Source organism: Aspergillus pseudotamarii, assembly GCF_009193445.1.
Source record: "Aspergillus pseudotamarii strain CBS 117625 unplaced genomic scaffold BDV38scaffold_123, whole genome shotgun sequence".
In the NCBI taxonomy this organism is placed as follows: Eukaryota; Fungi; Ascomycota; class Eurotiomycetes; order Eurotiales; family Aspergillaceae; genus Aspergillus; species Aspergillus pseudotamarii.
The window spans coordinates 2,465-29,204 of NW_022475137.1; the positions used below are offsets into that span (position 1 = coordinate 2,465).

Sequence of the window (26,740 nt, forward strand, 5' to 3'; positions counted from 1 at the left end):
GTGCTCTAGAATATATAGTGGGGGGATATAAGCCTTTGCTGGGCACCACGTTTAGTTTTCTCTCTACTTTTCCTCCCGTAGGACGATATTAGATTTAAACAAAGGAAAAGTACCAGCGTCTGCTGGGTTCTTGATTCCGCCTGTAATCTACAAGAAACTCAACCGTAAAAAAAAAAGAGCCAAAGCATAATGCATCTACTATCACACCTGGCTGCCAATGACAGCTCAATCTCTTTCCATCTTCTCCCGTGAGTGAGAACTTTTTTTCACAACCTGACAAGCATCTCGACTATGCACAGACTATCGTACGCTTATACAATCACCGCGGTTCCTGGGGAATCATCGTTTACTCAGAGTCCTCCTCACCGAGCTCGGCCTTGCGGCGGGCCTCGGCCTCCTCCTTCTCCTTCTTCTGCAGGAAGAGGAGAGCGTTGATCTTGTCCTTGAAACTGTGCTCGGTGGCGGTGTTGGCGATCTGCTCACGGCCGATCAAGCTGGCGACAATGCTGGCACCGACAATGAAGGTCAGGACGAAGCGGTACATGCCGTACCAGGCAGGAGCACGGCCGGCAGCAGCAGCACGAGCATCATTGTAGTACAGGAAAGTGAAAGCAAGGAACTGGCTGATCAAGGCATACTCGACGGGGAACATCAGAGTGGGCCAGGCGACAGCGGGGGCGATGACACCGGCAGCGTAGCGCTTGTAGCCGAGCTTTCCACCATATCCAGCCCACTCAAGACCCCAGTGGATGGCACCAAGGAAGGAAAGGATCTATACCATTTGATCGTCAGAGCATGTTCAACGGAACTGTAGATTTCGATTGTACTCACCACAGCACCGTAGCCGACCTGGATGGGCTCGAGCATGTGAAGCATCAGCTCGGCACTCTGGCCAGAGAAGATGAGGCCGTCACCGAGAGAAGCGGCGCGGTTGATCTCATAGGAAAGGTAGACAGTCTCAAGGGAAGTGGCAACGTAGGGGATGACACCCGCCATGCCGAGGTAAAGAGCCTCCTTGGGAACACTGCTAAGGCTGAAAGTATCCTTGATCACTTTCTGCAATCACGTAGACATGGTTAGTCAATTGCGACATACTTCACCCAGGCGCATAGTAAGCGCCGGAATGATACATATCATGAACTCGATTCGGCACATACCGCCTCATTCTTGATACCGGCCATCATATCAACATCCTCCTCACCTTCCTTGCCCTCCTGTAGGGAATGATCAGCAATTGACGAAGTAACATATCAAGAGTTCTAGTCCTCTCACCTTGGGTGCGGTAGAGGCATGACGGATAAGAGCAGTGGTCACTGGCTTGCGGGCAGCCAGAGCAAGGCTGGGAGAAGTGGTCGGGCGAGCGGGATAACGAGCGGAAGAGGTCAATGGGGCCTTGAACACATTGTTTGCAAGGGCCGAGCGAGCCACAGAGGCATTGGAGCTAGAGAAAGCCCTGAGAGCAGAGCGGGCAGCAACGTTACGGTAGAACATTGTCAACTAAGGCAGCTGATTTTTTTTCCGATGCCGGGTTAGCAACGATGACTGGAAGGCCCGGATAGATGTACCAGGGGGGTAGACAAACCCAATTGAGGCGAGAAAGTAAGGTGGAAAAGGTAGAAGAGTGGAGATGAGGGTATTCACCCAGAAATTGGTCGAGATGAACTCGTGGGAGTGGAGATGAAAGGCCGAGGAGACGAACGATCCTGGAGACAGCGAATAACTGAGGTGATATTATGCTGAGGTGCGGTAATGACTTGCTCGGGGAAGCCATAGCTACCAACCCTGCAGGTGTCATACCGATGCCTCAGGCGCCATATCGGCCGGGATCGGGACGTCACCACGAGGCAGGGTTGTAACCCTACAGTAAGTACAGTCCAGAGGTGAATGGATGCGGCCAAGAAGGCATGGGGTCCAGCCATGAAAGGACAACCGACGTCACTGCTTGGCGATGTCCACCCGGCGTCAATGCGGTTGACGCAGCGCCCCCCCTTTACTCTTTATCAGCCAACGCATGTTTTCCCCAGGTACCTTTCGGGGACCTTTACCAGCGGAACAACAATTGGAGGAACCATCTTCTTGGTACCCAACTTCAAGCTCCCCTCACCTCAGGTTTTCTTTCTAACATCTCGATATCATATCTAAATCATCACATTTTTTCCTCCTCCCAAACCCCTCTTTTCTTTTCAATCCGTTCTATATTTAGAGGAATCTTCTCTTTTACCCAACAACTTCACGGGCCCCATTGGTGTCGCGTGCTCATTTATTAAACCTCCTGGATGGCTCTGATTCATTCACTCTGCGAGTGAATTTAGAGCTCGCGCCTGTACGTCTTTGTCTCTGGATCGTCGTTGAATTTGCTACTGTATACCGCGAACGCTTCCGTGCTGACTTTCTTATCCCGCTGGCGTCAACTAGGCCGGCGTTTACGGGGAAAGACAATATTCAAGGTCTTTTTTCTAGAGACTGCCTCCCCCTAGCGACAGCCACATCTCGCCATCATGTTGGAAGGGGTGGTGGCCAACTTACTCAATCGCTTTCTGGGTATCTACGTGAAAAACTTCGATGCCAAACAGCTCAACATTGGTATATGGTCCGGTGATGTAAAGCTTCGCAACCTAGAACTCCGGCGCGAAGCGCTCGACCAATTACACCTCCCCCTCAATGTCGTCGAAGGCCATCTCGGTGAACTCACCCTGTCCATCCCCTGGTCGAACTTGAGGGGAAAGCCTGTCAAGGTCGATATCGAAGATGTGTTTCTCCTAGCGGCCCCAAAGGAAGATGCCGACTATGATCCGGAAGAAGAGGAAAGGAGAGCGCATGCTCTCAAAATGGATAAGATTGAGAGTGCGGAGCTTATTAAAGAGCGAAACGCGGAGGGCATGAGCCAGGAAGAGCAACGCCGAAATCAAAGCTTCACCCAAAGCCTGGTTACTGCCGTGGTCGATAATCTTCAGATCTCAATCAAGAACGTCCACTTCCGCTACGAGGACTCGATTGCTTCACCGGGCCACCCGTTCGCCGTTGGATTCACACTGAAAGAGCTAAGCGCGGTCAGCACTGATTCTGAATGGAACCCAACCTTCATACAATCTACCTCAAGCGTAACACACAAACTAGCTGTCTTAGGCGCCTTGTCCGTTTACTGGAACACAGATGCAGAACTCTTAGGTACGGGTCGAGGTTCCGACGTGGGTGCAAAAGCACAGGGTATAAACCATGCGGAATTAATGGAAAAGCTGAGGTCTGGTATTGATAATGAGGAAAACAACCAATTCATGCTGCGCCCTGTTAGCGGCCGTGCTGGATTGGAATTAGATAAATCAGGAGAGCATGATCGTGCGGCCATCAAGGCACGCTTGTTGTTTGATGAGCTGAGCTTCGTCCTAGATGATGACCAATACCGAGATGCATTGATGCTTGTGGATCTCTTCCACTATTTTATTCGTCATGAAGAGTATAAGAAATTCCAGCCGAAGTGCCGCCCGAAAGAGGACCCTCGGGCTTGGTTTAAGTTTGCTGGAAACGCTGTCCTCAGCAAAATCCAGGAACGAAATAGGCGTTGGACCTGGGACTACATCAAAGAACGACGGGATGATCGCATAGCCTATATTGATTTGTTCAAAAAGCAAAAACGGGAGGGTACATTATCAGGGCCAGACGCGGATGAGTTCGACCGACTGCAGCTGAAACTTAGCTACGAAGATATACGATTTTGGAGATCACTGGCAAGGAACCAGTTGCGCAAAGAAAATGTCGGTGTTAAGAAGCCGGCGCGACAACAAACTTGGTCAGAATGGCTCTGGGGTGCTCCAAAGGAGGAATCTGAGGAAGAAGCAATGACCGAGGAACAGAGACAGGAGCTGTACAATGCCATCGACTGGGATGAAAAGAAGGCTATCACGGAAAGCGTCGATGAGCCTAGGGAGTGGGTAAAACTCCAAGTCAACTCCAGCCTGAGAGCCGGCAGTTTCACGCTGAAGCGCGACCCCCATGGAAAGGCTAATGAAATTATGAAGCTGGTATTCGACAATTTCAGGGCAAAGGCCTTACAGCGCCCTGACTCTTTCTTCATAGACGTGAATCTCGGAGGACTTAGAGTATACGACGGCACAACGGAGGGGACACTTTTCCCTCAGATTGTCAAAGTTAAAGATTCTCTCCCGGTGCCAAAGAACCGTTTATCACAGATATCTGGGAGCGAAGAGCTAGATTCTGAGGAGGTGGTTGACGGCATAGAGGATGAAGATAGTCTATTCCATCTCCAGCTCGAGAAGAACCCTCTTGAAAGTGACGCGGATTCGGTGGTCAAGGTCAAGCTGAAGAGTATCGAAGTCCTCTATAACCCTAGATTTCTTGTGGAGGTCGTCAAGTTTTTCGAACCCCCGGAGCGGCACATGGAATCAATTGGTGCTCTTCTGGATACGGCAGGAGCTACAGTAAAGGGAATTCGACAGCAAACGCGAGCTGGCTTAGAATTCGCCCTGCAAGAGCATAAGAAGGTCGACGCGCAGTTCGATATACATGCTCCCCTCATAATCGTCCCTGAGAGTATAACTGAAGAGAGTTCACTTTGCTTGATTCTCGATGCAGGCCATATTAGTGTCAACAGTGAACTAGTTGACAGGCAGACCATGAGAGACCTCCAGTCGAAGCAGAAACGACAATATGACGAGGGTGACTATAAGGAACTTGAGCATTTGTTGTACGACAGGTTCTTGCTCAAACTGGACTCCACCCAAGTCCTTATTGGCCCTGGAATTGATATCACCAAGTCACAACTTAGCTCTGACGTCTCCTCGAATAATCTGCATATTATCGACCGCATAAATGTAGATTTCGTACTCGAGATGTGCATTGTTCCGAAGATCACTGAGCTTACAAGAACTCGAATCTCCGGGCATCTCCCAGAACTACACGCGTCTATCTCCGATACCAAGTACAAGGGCCTGATGAAACTGATTGATATTGCTATTCCTCGGTTTGACGAGGGCAGTCAGGAATCCAACGTCCCTGGCAAAGGTGCAGAAGAGTCATCTGTTCCTGGAACAAGAGCAAGATCTTCGTCTTTCCAGCCGTCAGTTATGAGGGAACTTCCTGCTGTAGATGAAGATTCTGACGAGGAATCTGACGATGAGAACATGAGCAAGAGCGTTGAGGGTCCGACAAATCTCCATCGTCGTGATTTTGAATTCAAGTTTACCGTTGGTCGCCTTCGTGGGTCATTGTTTCGTTCTGACCCGAACGACCAGCTCCATGATCACCTGCTAGTTGAATTGGTTGCTGAAGGGTTTGCGTTGGATTACTATATGCGCCCGTTTGATATGGTTGCAGAAATAGTTCTGAGGTCCTTAAGTGTGGATGATTATATCGAGGAGAACCCTGCACCTGAATTCAAAAGAATAGTATCCTCCAAAGGCTTCGACGCCGATGAAGACAAGGACCTGTTCCACCTCAAGTTTGTTCGTGTAAAACCTGAATCACCGGAATTTCAGTCCACCTATGAAGGAATAGCAATGAACCTTGATGTTTCCGTCTCAACTATCAACCTTGTTGTCACCAGGAAAACGCTCCTCACACTTCTGGACTTTATCCTTCTCACGTTCACCAATCCAGAACAGCCAAGCAACCAAGACCTTCAGTCAGGCCAGACCATCCAGAACACAAGCGCAAATGATCAAGCATCCCAGCAGGCTGGGAAAATCCGCATCAAGGCCGACTTGAAGAGTATCGCGCTCATTTTGAACAATGATGGTGTAAGGCTTGCTACCCTCAGTCTCAACACTGCCGATGTTGGCATATTCCTGGTGGGCCGATCAATGCTTATCCAATCTCGTATTGGAAGCTTGACCTTGATAGACGATGTCAACACCGGTGCTCCAGAGAGTTCCGACCTTCGAAGACTCTTAACGATCGAGGGAGATAACTTTGCCGATTTCAAGTATGAGACCTTCGACCCGGACAGTACAAATTATCCTGGATATGACTCGGAAGTTTTCTTAAGGTCGGGTTCAATGAAGATCAACTTCTTAGAGGAACCATACCGTAAGATCATCAATTTCTTGGTCAAGTTTGGCAAGATGCAAGCGATCTTCAATGCTGCCCGCCAAGCTGCGGCGAATCAAGCAAACCAGCTTCAAGAAAACGCGTCGAGAATGAGGTTCGACGTCGTCGTCATGACTCCGATTTTGATCTTCCCTGGAGTCGTGAAGGAAGATCGTCCTCGTGATACGGTGACGGCCCATCTCGGTGAAATATACGCCAAGAACGAATTCGTTTCTCTGGAGGACGAGAAAGACAGCCCCGCTGTCAATGTGATATCTACCGGGATCCGTAATATCCGACTGACATCCAAGTTTCATTTTGAGGGAGGCGCAGTGGAAGAACTTGAGATGATACAAAAAGTCAATCTCGATTTCAGCATATGTTATCTGGAGCATCAACCAGGAAATTCGCGGCCTGACATGGAAGTGGAAGGATCAATGTCTCCCATCAACCTTCGGATATCGCAGAAACAACTTAAGTTTTTATTGGCACTGTCTAAAACAGTGCCTGGGGCTTTTGCACCGGATACGGAACAGCAGGAGCTTGAAGCCATGCAAGCGCTTCCATCTTCTATGACGGAACCAACAAAGGAGACAGAATCCAAAGCAGTCCAAAGCAGAAACGACCAGGATAATCTGGTACCGGGCGCAAAGACAGACGAAACTTGGATCCGACTTGATATGGTTTTCAAGGTAGATGGTGTTGGGTTGGAGCTCATCCTCTCGAATGACGACGAGCCCGTCGGCCGCTTGGAAGATTCGAGTCTCTCAAAATTCTCCCTCAACGACACAAAGGTGAAATTGCGCATGTTGACGGATGGTTCTCTGGAGTCGGAACTCCAGATCCACTCTCTCTCGATCCGTGATAGTCGCAATAAAGACACGAACAAGTTCAGGAAGATAATGTCCTTAATCAACAATGATGTCCAGCAGCAATTCATGGCCAGCGTCTCGATGTCTCCTGGGCCAGCCAAGCACCTAATAGCGATGCTGACCATTGATAGCCCGCGAATAATAGTCGCTTTGGATTATTTGTCCGCTTTACAGTCATTTGCCAATTCCGCGTTTGCGACGGAAGAGCCAGTGGAGGAAGAGCAAAGCGACGATACACCGGAAGGGTCAGAACCTAGATCTAGCACCGCAGATGATACTGATGATTCTGTCATTACACCCTCCAGTGGGAACACTCCGGCTCATCCTGCTGGGCAGATGACTGTGTCATTCCGATTGAATCTCGTTGATGCCCAGGTGATCATGATCGCGAATCCTGCTATAACTCATACTGAGGCGATCGTGCTGGGAACGAAGCAATTACTTTTCTCCCATCAGAATGTTTCAGCCCTGCAAATATCCAAGGTTGGTATGTTCTTGTGCCGTATGGACAAGTTTGAAACCAGCAGGCTTCGCATATTAGATGACTTCACTCTGGAAATGTCCATGGACAGCCGCCCTCAGGAAAAAGGCTCTGCTTTGACCTCTATCAATGTTCATCTTGAGCCCCTTGTCCTACGTCTTTCTCTCCGTGACATCTTAATGGCGATTCAAATTGTCAACAAGGCATCTGAGATGAGAGCTCAGAAACCTAATGAAGGGGAAACCGGCGAGGTGAAGAGAATATCTGATGGAAAAGGTACTAGTGCGAAGTCCTCAAGAAGGAAGTCCGTCGGCAGGCCGTCCTCGACTGCACTCGCGCCAAGGTCACATCGCAGCTCCAGCGGGGTGATTGATACAACCGAACAAGAGCTTATATCGCATCGTTCAGTTATCCTCAAGAAAGAAGAAATGAATGCCCAGATCGATGGTGTAAGGGTAATCCTAATAGGAGACCTACACGACCTGCCATTACTCGACTGGAGTGTCAAGAAGTTTACTGTGGACGTCCGTGACTGGTCATCGACACTGAAAGCTGATACCAGCTTTGATACATTTCTTAACGTGTATAACTTCTCTAAGTCAGCCTGGGAACCCCTTATAGAGCCATGGCAATTAGGCTTCCATATGGCAAAGGAGGTCAATCCTGATGTTCTTTCGATTGACGCCTATTCTCATAAAACGATGGAGCTCACCCTTACCTCTGCCACAATCGCACTGGCGTCCAAGTCGTTCCAGTTCCTCTCTACTGATGAAGACGTTCTTTCAAAGCCACGAGGAGCTGACGCCCCGTACCGAATTCGTAACCACACAGGCTTTGACCTTCATGTTTGGGCTGATGTTAATGCGGATGAAGAAGGACCGGCGGCCAAATTGGCTGATGGTGAGGAATATCCTTGGAGGTTTGAAGACTCGACTGCCATGCGTGAAACACTCGCACCTGAAGGTCATGCCGGTCTTGTCGGTATCAAACTTGAAGGAAGTGGCTTTGAAAGCGTGAGCCGTATTCCTGTTGTTCGGGAAGGGGAGATTCTATACAATTTGAAGCCAAAGAAAGATGGCATTCTTCATCGACTTCTTGTTGAGGTTAAATTGGGTACCGACAACGTCAAGTACATCACTATCCGCTCTCCACTGGTTGTAGAGAACAATACCCAAATACCAGTGGAACTAGGTGTTTTCGATCCTCGTGACGGCCATCTTTTAAAAATAGAGAAGATCCTACCTGGAGACTCACGGCCTGCACCTGTGGGGGCTGCATACATGCATTCTCTTCTTATCCGGCCCGATCAAGGCTTCGGCTATGAGTGGTCGAACGAGCAGCTACATTGGAAGGATCTTATGCGACGACCAACTCGGACAATCAAATGCATAAGTGAGAGTGGACAGCAAGCGCCGCCATTCTACTTCCAGATGAATGCCACGTTCAATTCGCGGGATCCTCTGACGAGCGCATATCCGTACATGCGCGTCCGGATATTCGCCCCTGTGGAGATACAAAATCTTCTGCCTTACGATTTCAAATACCGCATCTATGATAAGAATACGAGGAAGGACTGGACTAATTTCTTACGGAAAGGGGGCGTAAGCCCAGTCCATGTCGTGGAACTATCCCACCTGCTGCTTCTCAGCATCGACTTGGAGGATACTGTCTTCAGACAAAGTGATTTTGCTATAATAAACGGCAACGCACAAGACTTCAGGAGAGAGCATGTACTGCCTCTGAAAGATGAAAGAGGCATCCAACTGAGGTTGAAGCTTCACTATTTCAACGTGCCTGATAGTGGAGGCGCATTCAAGGTATCGATCTACAGTCCATATCTCGTCTTGAACAAGACTGGCCTCTCGATGGAAATACAGAGCAAAGGCTTTTTACAATCGGCTCGATCAGCAGCTGGGCAGGGGCTGAGGGCTGATCCGAGGAACGGTGGACGAACGCTCCCTTACATGTACTCCTATCCAAGCGATGACCAGAAGAACCGATCCATAGTGAGGATAGGCGATTCTGCCTGGAGCAAGCCTCAGAGTTTCGAAGCCATTGGGAGTACATTCGAAGTTGTCCTTCCAGATAGGCATGGCAGATCTGAGTTCCATTCCGGTGTAACTGTTGCTGAGGGTGAAGGCAAATACAAGATGACCAAGGTTGTGACCATTGCGCCTCGTTTCGTTTTGAAGAACAAGCTTAATGAGGATATTCTGGTTCGAGAACCGGGTTCTTCCAATGTTCTTAATATCAAGAGTGGCGATCTTGTACCTCTGCATTTCTTGCGCCAGGTTGCTGAGAAACAACTTTGTCTGTGCTTCCCCGGAGTCAACAACCAATGGTCGTCACCTTTCAACATTGCCGACATTGGTACAGTGCATATTAAGCTTGCCAAGGCAAATCAACGCCAGAAACTCATCAAAGTGGACATCGTCATGGAAAACGCAACTCTCTTCCTGCATTTCAACCTCGAAACACGAAACTGGCCGTATTCCATGCGGAACGAGAGCGACATGGAGTTCATATTTTATCAAGCCGTAAGTAGCTGGACGAATCGAGATAAAGCGTGTGTACTGATCTAACATTTCCTCTCAGAATCCAAACGTGGAAGATTACGAGGATGACAGAACAAATGGGTGGCGGCCGATCCGCTACCGTCTCCCAGCTCGAAGTATCATGCCATATGCCTGGGATTATCCAGCTACAAAGAACAAATCTCTCGTTCTGACTTGTAATGGCAAAGAAAGGCACATCAAGCTTGCCGAGATTGGTAACCTGATACCAATGAGGATACCGCCAACACAATATGGTGAACACCAAAAAATTGTCGACATCAATATTGTGGCCGACGGGCCGACTCAGACTCTAGTCCTATCGAATTTCAAGGCATCAAAGAGCATGTATAGACAGCAAAGAGGACAGACCTCTCAAAGCAGTCTTAGCACCGGGTTCGAGGTTAAGGAGTTGGATTCGGACGTTAACTTCAAAGCTCAGCTTCGCCTTGGTGGTATTGGCATCTCCCTGATCAATCAGAACATGAGAGAACTGTTGTACTTGACCTTCCGCGAAATTGATATTAAGTACAGGGAATCCATGGTTTATCAAACGCTGAATACCACAATTAAGTGGATCCAAATTGACAATCAACTTTATGGAGGTATTTTCCCTATCTTGTTGTATCCCAGCGTTGTTCCAAAGACCGGAAAGGAAATGGAGGCACATCCGATTTTCCACGCCATGATTACACGCGTGAAGGATGACTCCTATGGCGTACTCTACATTAAGTATGCCACCGTGCTTCTGCAGCAGATGACACTAGAGCTTGATGAGGATTTTGTGTTCGCAATGCTGGACTTTGTGAAAGTTCCCGGTGCCTCGTGGTCTGAAGAACAGGAAGGAAAGCTTTGTGATGAAGATCTAAGGATCCCAGAGCCTCAAAGTGAAGGTGCTGGGCAGGATGTGTACTTCGAGCTTCTTCATCTGCAACCCATGCAACTTGACATCTCCTTCATGCGGACAGAACGAGTGAACGCCGAGGACACCATGCAACCATCGAATCCTTTGATGTTCTTTGTGAATGTCATGACCATGTCGATGGGCAACATCAATGATGCACCTGTTCAACTTAACGCACTAATGCTGGAAAATGCTCGTGTATCGCTTGGAGTTCTTGTTGGCAACATTCAGAGACACTATACCCAGGAATTCCTCCGGCAAGTGCATGTCGTCCTTGGATCAGCAGATTTCCTCGGGAACCCCGTTGGCTTGTTCAATAACGTCAGCTCTGGCGTTGCCGCAATTTTCTATGAGCCATACCAAGGACTGGTCATGACTGATAGGCCTCAAGAACTTGGTTACGGCATTGCCAAGGGGGCTACAAGTTTTGTAAAGAAATCTGTTTTCGGATTCTCCGATAGCATGGCCAAACTTACCGGAAGCATGTCTAAAGGTCTTGCTGCTGCCACCTTGGACAAGGAGTTCCAGGACAAACGGCGGATGTCTAAATCTCGAAACCGGCCGAAACATGCACTGTATGGTATCACAGCTGGCGGTAATGCATTTGCAACCAGCCTAGCAAGCGGTATCGGAGGACTCGCACGTCATCCACTGCAGGGCGCTGAAAAGGAGGGTATCCAAGGGTTCTTTAAGGGTGTTGGAAAGGGTGTCTTAGGTCTTGCTACGAAGCCGGCTATTGGCGCCTTTGATCTTGCCTCGAGTATGTGCACTTGTGCGATTCAAGGATCTCATTTACTAACGATGTTATAGATCTTGCTGAAGGTGTACGGAACACTACTACTGTCTTTGATGCAGAGGGCCTGGACCGTGTTCGTCTCACGCGCTTCATTGCAACAGACGGCATTGTGCGACCATATTCGCAGCGAGAGGCATTGGGTCAGTTCTGGCTCAAAACAGCGGACGACGGCAAGTACTTCAGCGAGGATTATATTGCGCATCTGGAACTTCCCGGCAGAGACATGCTGGTCATGTTGACATACGACCGGATAATGCTTGTGCGCACCAAGAAGCTCCAGACTGAGTGGGATATACGCTTGACCGACATCCAAACCATCTCTAAAGAGCGCACTGGTATGAGCATTACGCTCAAGGGGGGTGCTAATGGACCATTCATTCCGGTGCAGGATGAGAGTTCAAGGAATTGGCTGTACCGCCAGATTGCCATTGGTAAGTGACAACTCTCTTTACATAACATCTTTCTTTCAGGGCAGTATTAACGTTGTCTGTGTTAGCTGTGAATGCATTCAACGAGAAGTACAACAAGGGTTAGATAGAAGTGTTCAGCTTATGTCCTTCATAACGACGTTACGGTAAAAGATGGGATTACTTCATCAGTGAGGCTAAAAGGGGACCAGAAGATGGCTTTATGTTTGATGGATACCACAGCACTCAATGGTTATGTTTCCATTGAATGCAAAAAGTGGTTAATTTGTAATGATTATGGCCCTTTTCTTCTCTTTCTATTCTTGTTGACAAGTTTCCGGTGTATGAACATACATGCGTCCGGTCTTTGTAACCTTTACGCCATTTTTATCCTAATTTATATGGGATTGTATGTATCAAATGTATGCATGATGAGGTCTGACGAAATTCACCAGCCTCAGTACGGCCACCATATATACCTATGTAGGATATTCTGAAACATATGAATGGATAATAAGGTAGTAAAGTAAGTTAGTGGGTAAACAAACAAGAAGAGGGAAGAAAAAAACGAACCTACCACATATCGAAAGGAAAAAAGATTGCAACACTAAGAAGTGTTGAATAATTCCGATGCGGGGAATCGAACCCCGAGCTGCTGTGTGAGAGACAGCGATGTTGACCATTACACCACATCGGAGTGCTTGTTGAATAACCGTTCAAATAAGTAATTTATAAAAGAGTTAAAAGTGGAGCACAGGCCCCTGCCCTGTCCCAATCTTGTTCTTGGCAGTTACTTCATAACCAGCCTCTTCTATGTCATTGCTACTATGTATGTCGTTTCTCTCTGTATTGACCATCATTGCGTGAGAGTTCTACTGCTCGGCCCGGAGTAGTAATGCGACCTTTAGCGCATGAGTGTCTTGTTCTTTGCTATAACAGTAGTACTATTAGGCTTGCAAACGTTCACTGTTAGTTTCCTGATACATGCATGCAATTGGATGATCTGTTCAATGGTTTGAAGGTGTGTTCGGCCACTTCTATAATTATATGTATATCAATGTAATCATGATAAGTGGATATCTAAGTACAAGGTATCGTGAAAACTAGCTCAAAACTGTAGACCATGCTAAAATAACAAAAAGTAGGGATATCATCTGCTCTCTGCACGCTCCACAAGCTGGTCTTCCAGCCCCATCGGCTCCCAAACGTCCTTTGCTTTCTTGTTCTGCACCCAGACAACATCTCCCTGGACAAAGGCCACGACACCACCCTTTCCGGTAGCGCTGGCTGTGATTCTGAAGAGAGGTTGGCCATTCTGCGGATGTGCTTCTCGCAATGGGAGCATGATGAGCCCCTGTTCTGTGCACCAGGTTTCGAGAATGTCTTTGAAGGCGACCTCTTCTACAACCTTGGGCTTGCGAGCTTTCGTGGGTGGTGCTTCCGCTGGCACATGGGGCTTTTCCTCAGGAAGCTGCTCTGCAGTGGTGGATGATGGGGGCGGGAGCTCTGCAGCAGCACGATCACCCAAGCGAGATGCAAGGTCCATGGTCCGCAAGCCTTTCTTCCACTCGTCGTCGACGATAGTCAGCTCGTTGACATCTTCAGGGATTTGGGTTCGCCACCAGGAGAACCACTCGCCAACCTCTTCGTAGTTCGGGTCATTGGTGAGCCAAATATACAGAATATTGTGCCACTTAGGGAAAAATTCGGCTACCAGCAATAACCCGAAAACATTAGGCTTGAAGAAATCTTTCCATTTGAAGATGTTTTCTAGTGCTGAGACATCTTGGTCTTGCGGGTTTACTTCAAAATCTTCACGGAGATGGCGACCCAGTCGTGGTAAGAGGTGGTTTCGTAAGCATACGTCAAACTCTGAGCCCAACGCATCGCGCCACAGCTGAATACCATCAACCAAGCCTTTTCTGAGGTCCCAGGAATCCAAGACAACGCGGAATTTTCTCTTGGCATCTGAAAGGAGACCTGTAGGCTGTCTTGGGTCCGTATGTCGTTCGTCAAGATACTGTAGCCATGAGAATAGCCACCATGGGAAGCGAGAGCTATGATGTGAGGAAGTGTGGCGTCTGCTACTGCTTCTAGGCTTCCATTCTTTCAAAGCACCGGTGAGCTTCGGAACCACGAGTTGATCAAGAACGTTCGCCAAAACAAAGTGTGGTATAATTTCTTTCCACGCAACGACGAGGGAGGTGGCTGGCCTCGGGTCATAAACGTCCCAGTCGTTGAGGAGTGCCGAGCGCACACGAGGTAGCCACAAAGTGTATATCATACTTTCATAAGGTGAAGTGGATTGCCGTTGTGCATTTTGATCGTCTTTCTTCCGGGATAAAAGGGGCTGAAGGCGACGAAGATTTGATACGAGGTATGTCGGATCTTGAAGAGGTTCCCATTCCTCCATCGCTTGGCGGAACAGAGGATGAATGGCCGCAACAGCTGTCTCGGGGAGACGGTATTCATCAATTTCATTCCGATATTTGATTTCCAAGGATTCCAGCTTCTCAGTAACTTCGTCGAAACGTCCCCGCGTACTGTCATCTTGGAAGATTTCCAAGCCCCCAATGGCAGCAACCAACTCTGTTAGCTGGTCCATTCGGAGTTGTTGTGTATCCATTTGCTCCACAAGCTGCGCTTCCTCCAGATCAATGAACTTCTTCCTTTCAGTCAATCCTTTCCATTCATCCGCAAAAGCCTCTAAATCATGGCGCGCCCGTTGTGCAATCTTAAGAGCTTCACCTTCACCAGGTTTAACGAATTCGGACGGGGTCATCAAGCCGGCAGTGGAGGTCAAGACTCGCTGTTCCTTTCCCGTGGCATCAACCAATGACTTCAAGACATTTGGTACTTCAAGACCAGCCATATCTTCCTCCATCTCTCGGGCTGTGCGGAATTGAGGTTTCGCACGTGGCGCTGGTGTGCCAGTACCGCTTCGACTTCCCTGTTTGCGCGCCTCTTTCTTCTTCTGCCTCCTCTTTCGTTCTTCATCTGAGCTATCCTCCACCACTTCGCCGCGTAAGGCCGCCGCTCGTTTTTCCTCCTCTCGGGCTTGCTTTGTCTTTTCTCGAACGGCGCCCAAACCAGCACCCTGTGGTCGGGCCTGGGCCTCAATTGGATTGACGATACCTTGACCAGTCGAACCGAGACCTTGACCTGCAACATAACCCATCTTGGCCATCATACGCGCGGCGAAGGAGTTTCCTCCGTTCATCCCTTTGCCGGCATTGCTGGCGCCGCCTCTGGGAGTGGCTGGCTGCGTGCTGTTGTTCCAGGGATTGCGACGAGCACTTCCTAAGCCACCAAGCGACGGAGGTGACTCTGAGCGGGACGATGCTCTAGCGAACCCGCGGAAGCCCATCGTGGGACGAAAATCTTCTTCGTCGGAGCTCATGTCGGCAATTTTACGTTTTTGGCCGGCGGGTGGTGAGGCCGGGGGAGAATCCGAGTCCATGACCGATCGCAGATTTCAGGAGGAGGTGTATATAGTAATTTCAGAGTCGTCGGGTAGGTGATGAAAGGCAATTAAACGGTCAAATGAAACGTTTGGGAGCCATGAAGGAGCTGTCGATTGAGATGAGATACGTACGATAACGAGAAAGGAAAGTTGATTATCGGGCATTTCGGCGCGGGGAAAATTCAAGTCCGAGGGGCCGAGCAACAATGACGTTCGTTGCATCGAATCTCCCTTCCGGTTATTTTTCACCTCTTCTTCCCTTCTTCTTCTTCTCCTCCTCCTCCTCTTCTTTTTTTCTTCTTTACCCTCCCCTCTCGTTTTGCATTTGGTCACTACTTTGTAACGTAACTCAATTCCATTGATACATAAACCATGGCTGCCTCTCTTATCCGTACCTCTGTCCGTACCGCTCTTCGCGCTGGAGCTTCGGCTACTCCCAAAGCTGCGGGTGTTGCGGGTTTGACCTTTGCCCGTGGCAAGGCCACTTTGCCTGACCTGGCTTGTATGGCTCTTCCCTTCCCTTTGATGTTGTTAATTTAGCCCATTGTTGTGTGATATTCCATTTGTCTTCATTCTCGGCTATTTTTGCAATGCGAATTTGAGTAGATGTGTTGCGCTTTTCGCTCATGGCGCCTCGAAAGCACGTAATGCAATGGTTAATTGACTGGGTAACAGATGACTATGGCGCCCTTGAGCCCTCTATTTCCGGAAAGATCATGGAGCTTCACCACAAGAACCACCACCAGACCTATGTCAACAGCTACAACACCGCCGTCGAACAGCTCCAGGAGGCCGTCGCCAAGGAGGACATCGCCGCCCAGATCAACCTCAAGCCCTTGATCAACTTCCACGGTGGTGGCCACATCAACCACACTCTTTTCTGGGAGAACCTTGCCCCTAAGAGCCAGGGTGGTGGTGAGCCCCCATCTGGAGCTTTGGCCAAGGCCATCGACGAGAGCTTCGGCAGCTTGGGAGAGTTCCAGGGCAAGATGAACGCCGCCCTCGCTGGCATTCAGGGAAGTGGATGGGCTTGGCTCGTCAAGGACAAGCAGACCGGAAACATTGGCATTAAGACTTATGCTGTAAGTTCCTCCTTGTGGTCACCTAAGGATACCAGTAGCTAACTCCCGACCAGAACCAGGACCCTGTCGTTGGCCAGTTCCAGCCTCTTCTCGGTATTGATGCTTGGGAGCACGCCTACTAGTAAGTTTTTCTCTAACTGGATGTCTACTGGGCAATAATTTAATGTCGTGTTTAGCCTTCAATACCAGAACCGCAAGGCCGAATACTTCAGTGCCATCTGGGACGTCATCAACTGGAAGGCCGTTGAGAAGCGCTTCGCGTAAGCGTGCAAAAAGTGTTGTGATTTAACGCAGCTTGATGAGCGGTTTGTTTCAGATGTGTCCAGAGTGATACTGTGTAATGTGTGATCAGGCTGTACTTGTAGCCCTAATGCAATTGGATACGCCTTGTGTATATATAGCTACAACTACTTCTACTACTACTCCGTACTCCGTACTATCACTAGTAATTATTTTGCGGGGAGAAGGAAGCTTGCACCAGCCACAGTGGCTAGATTTAAATCACATGCTCCCGTAGCATTCCCGCAGTTTCCGGGATGCTTATTTTCTTATTTTCTTAATTTGGGATCCACTGATTCCACTCCGCCATCTCCCGGAACTTCTTTTCTCATCTCACCTCTCAGCGGCCCATGCTCGCCAAATGTCCGCTGAAAGCCCTGGAGAAAAACGCGGTGGGTTTCGGGCGTTCTTCGCTGGTGCCCTCCGACCTAAGAAATCTCGTCAGGTCCTCCGGAAGGGATTCAGCGCATCGACTCCGAATCTAAAAGAAGGTCTACATAGCAAAGATGTCGTCCCGGAGATGCCTTCACTGGCCCCATTGGAGGCCCACCGTCTCAAATACCGAGATGTAAATCTTCAGAAAGATACTCAACTAGGCGAAAGCCGCGATCATACCGCAATGCTACACTCAATTGGTGTTGGAGACCTTGACCCTTCCGATCCAAACGCGCAGGTACACGAATTCGACAATAGACCGCCAGGCGAGCCCGTGATTGCCAGCTTGACATCGGACCTCTGGGCCAAGATCACCGAGTATCTTAATCCCGCTGAGAGAGCCAGTCTTGCCTTCTCCAGCAGAACACTCTACGTTCGTCTGGGCCGCGAACCCTGGATAACTATAAACCTCCCAGAAAACCACAACTACAAAGCGGACTTCCTCATCTCCCAAGACCGACTACTCCCTCACCATCTCCTCTGTTTCCCCTGCGGCAAATACCACCGCCGGACACAAGAAGGCCGCGAAAAGCTCCAACCCGCAGACGTGATCAACCCGCTCTTCGATTGCCCCAATGCCCGCAACAACGCCCGCCCAGCACCCCGCCATCGCATCACCCACGGCCGAGTCCTTTACTTCACCTTCCACCAGCTCGTCATGCGTGCATACCGATTTGGACCCCGCTACGGTATCTCACCTGACTCTCTAACCCGTCGCTGGCGTCGGGATGGCTGGTCCCACCAGACCCGATACCACATCCACCAGGGCCGACTGCTCATGCGGGTCGTGAGCACCTGCTTCGCCGAACCAGGCCTCAGCGTCAGCGAACAGCGACTCCTCCTCTACTCGCGCGACGACTACTGGCCGTATTTCTCCGTCTGTGCGCACTGGCGGGATGGAGAACTCATGAACGTCTGCAAATGTGCCCTCGGCCACATCCCCGTCCCCCGCAACACAGCCGGCCTGCAGGGCCTCGAACACCGCGCAAAGGACATGTACCACAGACGAGACCACAACCCCAACGCCCTCGCGTCGCTCTGCGGTAAGTGTCGGCCTATGCGTCGCTGCCCCGAGTGTCCCTCCGAGTATCTGGTCGAGGTCAAGCTCACCGAGGACCGGAGTGGTTCGTATCAGAACTTATTCCGGCATGCGATTGTGGTGACACGGTGGAGTGATTTGGGAGATGGGCGATCGCCGCGGTTGTCGAAGGAGTGGGCGGCGATTAATGGGGACGAGGCGGGTGAGGGGTATGATTCTTTTGCGAAGATAGGCAAGAGGGCTATTTCGGGGATTTTTGAGTCGGCCATTACGGATGATACCTTACCTGGGCAGAGGATTCTCTCGATGAATCCTAAGGGGAAGAAGTTGGGCGAGGCTGGGAATACTTGGTACTGAGGTTCTTCGTTTATATTGTGCTCTAGGCGTTATACTAGGTGGTGGGAAGCTGGAGGTTCTTTCGGGGTGATTTTTTTATATTGTACTGTACTCTACTCGAGTAGGAGTTCGGACTGGATGGGTTTGATTGGATAGGCTGTACGGAATTATATAGATTGGATGCGATGGCCGACTCATTAACTATTACTGCTTCTACGTTCGGATATTTAATGTGACAACGATAGAAAAAACGAACTTGATATTCATACATAACTTCATAAGATAGACCGGCTTTCTCGAAATGGATACATGGATAGATGCTTATAGGAAAAGGGAAACAAGAAAAAGAATAAGAATAATGATGATAAATCAAAAAAAAAAAGGAAAAAAAAAAATTAGGAGACGAGAGACAAAGGATGCTAATGAATGAAGAACCCCCTAAGATGCAAACATAATTAAACATCAATCATCACGATTCAAAAATCACTTGAATATGCAAACCACGGTGGGAAATGTGACCAAAAGGAAATTGATAGAGAGTGACTAGGGTGAGAGTGAGATGAAAGGGAAAAAGAAACAAAGAGGGAGAGATAGAGATAGGGAGAGAACAAAATGTAAGAAACGAAGGATAGACAACGGTAGCTGGTACCAACCAGACACCAAAAGACAAAAGAAATCCAGACAATGACTCCTGACTTCTAGACACGAATGCTATGCAAATACTGGTATAATCCATGCCATCTGTTAGACTATAACTCGTGGGGTATCGTGACGCATTAAAAACAAAAGAACTAGAATAAACCGTATGGTGATGCAGAGATAATGGTGGCCGATTTTTTTCAGGTTGCTTTTCTGGTGGTATATCTTGTACGCGGGCTCTTCAAAGTCTGATTAAACTCGGCGACGACGATCTACGTACCTCGGTCGTCGTGCCGCCTCTTCTTCCGCCCAAGAGATCCGTTTCGTACCAGACGCGAAGTCTTCAACTGCAATATTCATGGAGGCTAAATGAGCATCTGTGGCCTCAGTGTTCGCAACTGGAAACTCATAGGCTAAACGGGAGGGGGTTCTGTCCTTGACCGACGCATTGGATTGCGTGGACATCGCAGAAGAATCAGGTTCGGATTTTTTATTGGACGACCCAAAACCGCTGGCCCCTTTCATCCAGCCAAAAATCCCAAGTGAGCTCCGTCTTTTGTGTCCTTTGCTGGGAGACGAGGGTGGCCTGCTCATGGTACTATGTGACAGCATGTTGGAATCCGTAAATGAATGAGGAAGGGTTCTGCGCATATTGTCACCCTTTGCATCGGCATATGTGAGGGGAGGTGTTCGGCCATTATCATATGTGGGCGAGTTATCGTTTTGATTTGTTCTAGTCGGCTTCGAAGGTCCCATTTGTCTACTCTTGGGGATGACTGGAGAGGGTGCTCCATCTTGTCCATTCGTGGCATCAGGGATGGGTGATGGTTGGAGACGACGGGTCGCTTTGGAACCTCCAAAAAATCGAGGCCGAAAACTGATTTTTCGTCGAGGTTCTGGGTCCGGCTCGGGCTGGCGAACAGGCTCCAATGAGCCTAGATCGAGTGTGGGTATAATCGGAAGGTCCGGTACAGTCGAGTCGACGCTATGGCGACGTCCAAGGAATGAGGACTGGCTTGGAGCTCTAGTACCACCTAGTCGAGGCTTGGTAGGAACAGGGCCAATAGCCGGGGCCAGAGCGCGATTCTTCCCAGCGTGATTACCGGATTTCGCTGCTTCCACCCAATCTTGAGGGGTAAGGGGCGGCGATGTAGATGGTGTATCCAGAACGGACTCTTCAGCCTCGTCGCGCCTAGGTGGCGAGTAATAGTTGTTATCAATCTTCGAGAGAACATGTTCCAGATCATTTTGATTGAACAGCACTCCGTTTCCATAGTGGCCAAAATTGGGCCTATGGAACGGCCGTTGGCTTTGCATGTAGCCGGTTCTCGATGATACGCTGTTCAAGGGAAATATAGCAGGCGCCTCGTCTCCTTCGTCGGGACTAAGCGGCGGATGCATGACCTCACTGATATTAGTATCTGTACCGTCAGTCAGCCTGCTATTACCGGAACTTTGCCTGGTTGTCAGCTCATCTGCGGAACGAGGACGGCGGAGTCCCCGCTTAAGAACCGCAATCTGATCAACCTGGCTCTTCTCCGTAGCGCTGCCGTTTGACCTATTGGTACCGAATGCATGTGCGGTGCTCATCGTGTCAGGGGTCGGAGGTAGCCTGGAACTTCCAAAAACGCTGTCAATCTGTGTCTTTTGGCTAGAGCTATTATCACATGAGACGCTTTCAAAGCTTGGCTTATCAGTGTCCCGGAAAACATCCAGCACAGGCCGAATATTCATTCTCGGCGTGTCTTCTGGATCGATAGCTGGCTTCGGCGGGGTCCATGAACTAAAACGTAATTGATCCCTTTCCCGGTCTTCTCTCGTAAGGGGTGAGAACATGGCACTCTGCGCTGTTGACGCTCTCTTGCGCACAGGTATCTCGATTTCATCAAAATCATTACACGACCCAGTAATATCGCCTATATGTAGTTCACTGCATTCACTCAGTGCGCTAAGCCTCGGAGAATCGGGTTCGCCGGTCTCGTTCATGGAGTGGATACTTTCGGAGTTCGTGAGTATGCTCATTTCAGAGCGAGACTGATCATCGGCCGGATTATAGACACTTCGCAGGGTCGCCGTGTTTTGGTTCTCGTTATGGAGAAATGACGGTGCTCTCTTGAGATGGCGTGTCCCCGAAGACCTTCGGCGATGCTGGTCACCAGGTGTTGTACCTTTCTTTGAGGATGTCCGTTCTGGAATATCCACGGCGGTAGGAGACTTGGGCGCTTCAATAGCTGGGCCTGGGCCATCACGCGTAGGAGGCCGGGCTGTAGAAGGTCTGGAATGGTCCCCCGCTGCTTCCAGCTCCTCCACTCTCGCTTCGAGCTGACAGATCAATTCTACTGCCTCTGTGACAGCCTGGTCTCGTTTATCAATCTCTTGCCGTAATTGCTCATTAGACTCCCGCAGCCTCTGATTGTCCTCTTCGGCATCCCGCAACTCCTGTAGCTCGTCCTCCAAGTCTCGCATGCGTTGAAGTTCTTCTTCCATTTCCAACATCCGTTCTAGCTTCTTTTCCATTGCCGCCATTTGTTGGGCACGGTGAAAGATCTCGAGTTTCAAGTCAAAGTTCTGTTTATTCATCTTTGAGATATACTAGCATTCCGTTAGCGACTGCATGATCGCCGTAGAAGATACTATGGTGCCACTCACTTGGTCCATTTCTCTCATTCCCATCTCCCGGGGTTGTTTTAGACCCGCAGCCAGAGCATTATTGATCTTCCGATGCCGATCAGAGCTCAGCTCTTCCTGTGACTGGGCCTGAGAATTGGAGCGGGAACGACCTGGAGTACGAGGCGTATGGGGTCCATTATCCTCCATGTCTTCTGAAGCTGTTCCTCGCGACCCTCGAGTCGCACGCTGCTCTTTCAACAGGTCTTGCAGCAGAGAGGAGGATGGGTTTACCAGCGATGTTGATCCAGGTTCGGGGGTCTCTACACAAGACCATCATGTTAGTAATCCAGGTATTATGTATGAGAGATGAATATGTCCAATGACTTGTTGATTCCATAGCAATCATATTGCAGACATACTTGATCTAGACGTGTGCGAGCTCGGCTTGGGCGAGCCGGTCATAGAAGACAGATCATGCGGCCATGACATTTCTGTATGACACATTAACATCATCCGAAGATCGAACGACCTACACCAATCGTACCAGTATTCATCTGCGACGAGGTATCCATCCTGATCCGTCTATTGACCCGAGTGAGCGCTGCCGGTTTTGGCGATGCGGAGTTATCTTGAAGAAACAAGTGACTAGTTAGTATACCACTGTGAACTCTGGTATCCCTTGAATGATACAAGGGAGGGGAGGCTGGGTTAACCAACTCTTCAGTTTGGGACTCTGTCTCGGGGGTGTGTCACCAGTTGGAAGAGCCGTGACCGGGGAAGGGTAGAGGCAATGTCGCAATGACGAAGGGGTAGTTGAGTGCACCGAGGCGGTACTTCGCCTTTGGGGTGTTTTGTCCATGCCAGCTCGAGATCCCTAGATGGCGAACTCGGCTACCGAGCGCGCATAATTGACAAGATGCACGACACGACTTAGAGTGCAGGAGAACGGTACGATTATGTCCACCTAATGCGCGCGTTTGATTAGAGGCGGGGATTTAAATCGACAGGTCAAGTGAGGAAAGAAAAAAAAAAAAAAAGCTAGAATCAGATTCGCTATTGAGTAAGTGGCGATGCGAGGAGTTTGGAGTAGAGAGACCAGTCGAGCATAGACTCTCGTGAATCGCAGGAGCTGCAGGGAATTGGCAGGGTAACAACACACATACAGCGAAGGTACCGCGCATAAGAACTGGTAGCGAGGACAGTACGTAAACCTTTGGATGTGAGGGGAGAGAGAGGAGAAAAGATTAAAATGTGACGGGAAAGGCTTATGACGAGTCGATCTTCAGAGCCAAGAAAGGAGGGTGACAGAGAGAACTAAGAGTAGGTAAAAAAGAAAAGAAAGTCCCCACACACTGCACGATCCCATTACAACTCTCCTTCAGGTTAGTTCTTATTTCCGCGAACGGGATCCGGAGTATACCTCGTTTATTTTCTCCTTCCCTCAGGTTTGGAATGTCTGGTTACCATGCGACAGGAGAGGAGATGAATACTGTGACACCTCTTGACACTTGATTGTTGTTCATTCTCTTTCATCCAAGAATGTGTTTAATGTAAATCCTTCTCTCAACAACCCCAAATCGTAATCGTAGTCCACTCCGGAGTCAGTCGACAATCAATGAGACGGCAAGTGTGATAGGTCCCCGGCAAAGAAAAAGAACAAGCACTAAAACCACTAAAGGCATAGTCGGTACCTTACGGTAGTCCCGCCGTCGGTTGATCGTCCTTCCTTGCTAACTCAACACAGTCTTGTTGAAGGGGGTTCATTCTAAGAAAGAGACCAATCAGAAGGCCAGCTCCCTCGGCTGTTTCATCACTCACCAATGAGCATTGCAGATTCCATTTAATTAAAACTCCAACTGTCGTAAGGGCTGGACTCTTGACTAGTACTACTTAGTAGTAGTAGTTTAGTTACTACCGATGGTGGAACTTTAGGTAGGTACCTACGAGGTTTCCCTTCTTTCCATTCCAGCCGTTTCAACCTTCTACCCATGGTCCTATCCAGCTGATCATGTTTAAGGTTGGAAGGGGGACTTCCTTTTATATGGAATCCATAAAGTCACACATCCCCACAAGAAATAATCAACTTTCCCATGGCCTTCTACAAAACTTATTAAAATCCGTCCAAGAAACATAGATTCAAATTTAACGATCCGATACTCCATTTCAGTCACGACAACCAGAAAGCTACTAAGTTGCTATGTAAACAAAGCCCCACAAAAAGGATCAGCCCACTAAGTATGCTGGCTTCTCACTTTTGAGGTACACCGCCAAATGTAATCCTAATTTACTCGGGAGATTTTTAATCTTATATTTAACAACCTCCGTAACTAACTAACTACTGTATATGAAATAGTAATTTACTGTACTCCGTATTTATTGCGAGTACGTAGTATATAGTACAGTACTCAGCGCCATGACGTTGCTCTCCCCCCTTCCGCCCAAAGGAGGGGAAGGAACTCGCATCTTCTTAGTCAGCTTTGCTAGCTTAACTACGAAATAAGACTAAGAACTACTGCATCCATGTACTTACTGTACATACTCCGTACACTGTACATGTCCACGAGTACGGAGCACCAGCTTGGCCAGTTCGTTGCGGCGCGTCATCAGCCGCTACCATGGGACCTCCAGTTCAGCTGTCGGGTTTACCCCGGGAATTCAGTCAGCCAGGGCAAGTCACACCAGAATGCACCGAGGGCCGATCGCCTCGAGTGGAGAACCTTAAGAGATGAATACGGTTATCGTGTGTGTCTCATATAAGTGATCTATCTACAATCACTAGTACGGCGTATCTCTTATTCAATCTCAGCCTCGATGACACCCTCCACAGCCATCGGGTGCCTAGAGATGCTCATGACCTTAAACCCGCCCTCCTTCAACAGCGCCCTCCACGCCTCCTCCGTCCTTTCCAACCCGCTGGTACAGCTCATCAAGGCTAGGTCTAGCGTTGTCATCAAGTGCGTCGCGCCTTGCGCAGGCAGCATAATTTCGTAGATCAGCAGCTTGGAGTACCCCGGCGTCATGACCTTCTTCACCTCGGCAAACATGCGCGCCACGTCGGCATTGGGCCAGTCGTGTGGTACGGCGTGGAAGAAATAGGCACGCGCGCCGGTGATGGGCTGCGGCTGGAAGAAGTCGTGGGCCATCTTACGGACTCGGCTGTCCAGCTTCTCCTTGCCATGGGTGGTGACCACTTCAGGCAGGTCCTGGACAATGAGGATGTCGGCAGGGAGGTCGGGGTGACGATCCAGCAAGCGTTGGGCGTCGAGGCCTTGAGCACCACCAACGTCGACGAAAAGGGGCTTGGTCAGGTCAGCACCTGCCACAAGGGGCTGGGTATCATAGACGTCTGTCCAGGGCATCTTGTATTGAGTCACCGCTGTCATGACGCCCTGGAACGAGCCGCCCGCTTCGGGGTGATCTTGGACGTAGCTAAAGAAGTCCCGCCCGAAGACATCGCGGTAGTTGTCAAAGGAAGGGATGTCAAGCGGCTCTTTGTAGCCATTCTTGGCCAGAAAGCGCGCGAGGTTACTGCCGCAGGGAATGGAATGATCCAAGCTGCATTGTCAGTCAGTCCCTATGAGTCCCGCCGCCACAGTCTAGGTATGGGTATTGCCAGCCTTGCACACGTACCCAGCTTTGATTACTTCGCTGGCATGCGTCTCTTGGGCGCCCAGGGCCAAGGAGGCGGGCGTGGGCTGCCATGTATCAACGCCCACCTCCTGGATCACGTAAAGGGCAGCGATGTGCCTGAGGAAGCGACGCAACAGGTTCGGCTCGCAGGCTGTATGAGCCCAGTTAAGAAGCTCGTCGAGCGTCCTTGCCGCGCCTTGATTTTGTCTATCGGCCTCTGTCCATTTCGTCCAGATGCCAAGGTCTTGCAGCAGCTGAAGGCCGGCAACAAGGCTGGGACCCTCGAAGGTGATGGCCCAGCTTTGCTCAAAGGGCGTCTCAAGGCGGGCGAGAAGGCGACGAGCTGCTTCTTTGGCAGCAAAGCGGTCAGCTGGCGTTGTGAATTGGCTCGGCTGAATTGCGTCGAGGGTGGAAACAATATCCGGTGACATCGTGTCGGGCCTAGTACCTTGCTATTGTTTACTTTGAGTCTATTGATTCATAGGATCATTGATGAGGAAAACTTCCACAGGCCAGAGGATGACTAGATAGACCCCGTAAGATCCATTTGAGGAGTATTACCGAGAAATGAACAACCGGGAGCTGGGGACGCCCAACAGCTCGAGGTTCTATTGGTCCTAGAGACTAGGGAGCCCCGAGAGAACGGGGAGAACGGTAGACCATCCTAGATATCTCTTCACTGGGGCTATGTAGACAACGCCCCGCAGAAAGGACCTCGGATTAGGCCCCCTACCAATCAATCAAAATACTATTAACCTGATAGAGGCTAACTATTGATTGGGCCCCCACGATGCCCGCTTCTCGCTTCAAGGTACGGAGTACACTGCCAAGAGCCCTCCTAATTTTACTTTGTGGTGTACATTTACTAGTAATTCGCCGCATTGATCGCGAGCATATCACATTAGACTTTCATCTAGTGGGCCTTACAGACTTCTCCGGTTTCATACTACGTACATATATATAAGTTCGGACTGCAGCTGCACCCCTGCCTCTGTAGCACATATATGTACCCTGAATCGCTAGTCTACTAACGTCTATTTGTAACCATCTATGGTTTCGATTTATAATCCGAATGGGTATGTATATTAAGACAGGTAAACCACTATGGAGTTTGTTAAAATTCAAGCCTACTTTTCTTTATAAAGAAAAAAAAAAAGAAAAAAAAAAAAAAAA

The 26,740-nt window shown here is 49.4% G+C and overlaps 7 protein-coding genes and 1 non-coding gene across 8 annotated transcripts; 3 read left to right on the forward strand and 5 right to left on the reverse strand.

Annotated features, from left to right (window-relative positions):
- Positions 1 to 346: 346 nt before the first annotated feature.
- BDV38DRAFT_288944 (DUF3429 domain-containing protein) lies at positions 347 to 1,491 on the reverse strand (the record flags this gene model as incomplete). Its single annotated transcript, XM_032061143.1, has 4 exons — positions 347 to 772; positions 832 to 1,056; positions 1,158 to 1,214; positions 1,273 to 1,491. 4 exons carry the CDS (start codon positions 1,489 to 1,491, stop codon positions 347 to 349), a joined length of 927 nt encoding a protein of 308 aa, XP_031907215.1.
- A 924-nt stretch (positions 1,492 to 2,415) lies between these two features.
- Positions 2,416 to 12,415, forward strand: BDV38DRAFT_265284 (membrane morphogenesis protein VPS13). Its single transcript, XM_032056345.1, has 4 exons — positions 2,416 to 9,932; positions 9,991 to 11,611; positions 11,662 to 12,078; positions 12,144 to 12,415. The coding sequence occupies exons 1-4, from the start codon at positions 2,499 to 2,501 to the stop codon at positions 12,179 to 12,181; spliced, it is 9,510 nt and encodes a 3,169-aa protein (XP_031907216.1). The 5' UTR covers positions 2,416 to 2,498; the 3' UTR covers positions 12,182 to 12,415.
- BDV38DRAFT_31055 (uncharacterized protein) lies at positions 12,028 to 12,632 on the forward strand. The gene is made up of 2 exons (XM_032063153.1): positions 12,028 to 12,078; positions 12,144 to 12,632. The coding sequence occupies exon 2, from the start codon at positions 12,270 to 12,272 to the stop codon at positions 12,549 to 12,551; it is 282 nt and encodes a 93-aa protein (XP_031907217.1). The 5' UTR covers positions 12,028 to 12,078; positions 12,144 to 12,269; the 3' UTR covers positions 12,552 to 12,632.
- A 47-nt stretch (positions 12,633 to 12,679) lies between these two features.
- BDV38DRAFT_t239 lies at positions 12,680 to 12,751 on the reverse strand. Its single transcript has one exon. It is a non-coding gene; the product is annotated as a tRNA-Glu (tRNA).
- BDV38DRAFT_265300 (putative G-patch domain protein (TFIP11)) lies at positions 12,699 to 15,861 on the reverse strand. The gene has a single exon (XM_032056346.1). The coding sequence runs from the start codon at positions 15,512 to 15,514 to the stop codon at positions 13,205 to 13,207; it is 2,310 nt and encodes a 769-aa protein (XP_031907218.1). The 5' UTR covers positions 15,515 to 15,861; the 3' UTR covers positions 12,699 to 13,204.
- A 28-nt stretch (positions 15,862 to 15,889) lies between these two features.
- On the forward strand, positions 15,890 to 18,709 carry BDV38DRAFT_276181 (uncharacterized protein; the record flags this gene model as incomplete). Its single annotated transcript, XM_032058167.1, has 5 exons — positions 15,890 to 16,019; positions 16,193 to 16,616; positions 16,659 to 16,720; positions 16,776 to 16,874; positions 17,262 to 18,709. 5 exons carry the CDS (start codon positions 15,890 to 15,892, stop codon positions 18,707 to 18,709), a joined length of 2,163 nt encoding a protein of 720 aa, XP_031907219.1.
- Positions 18,710 to 19,365: 656 nt separating this feature from the next.
- On the reverse strand, positions 19,366 to 23,211 carry BDV38DRAFT_31082 (uncharacterized protein). Its single transcript, XM_032063154.1, has 6 exons — positions 23,101 to 23,211; positions 22,655 to 22,901; positions 22,482 to 22,565; positions 22,357 to 22,428; positions 21,977 to 22,257; positions 19,366 to 21,919 (listed from the first exon to the last, which is right to left on the reverse strand). Exons 2-6 carry the CDS (start codon positions 22,794 to 22,796, stop codon positions 19,580 to 19,582), a joined length of 2,919 nt encoding a protein of 972 aa, XP_031907220.1. The 5' UTR covers positions 22,797 to 22,901; positions 23,101 to 23,211; the 3' UTR covers positions 19,366 to 19,579.
- Positions 23,212 to 24,497: 1,286 nt separating this feature from the next.
- On the reverse strand, positions 24,498 to 26,615 carry BDV38DRAFT_290643 (S-adenosyl-L-methionine-dependent methyltransferase; the record flags this gene model as incomplete). The annotated part of the gene is made up of 3 exons (XM_032061527.1): positions 24,498 to 25,492; positions 25,568 to 25,910; positions 26,600 to 26,615. The coding sequence occupies 3 exons, from the start codon at positions 26,613 to 26,615 to the stop codon at positions 24,730 to 24,732; spliced, it is 1,122 nt and encodes a 373-aa protein (XP_031907221.1). The 3' UTR covers positions 24,498 to 24,729.
- Between the last annotated feature and the right edge of the window lie 125 nt (positions 26,616 to 26,740).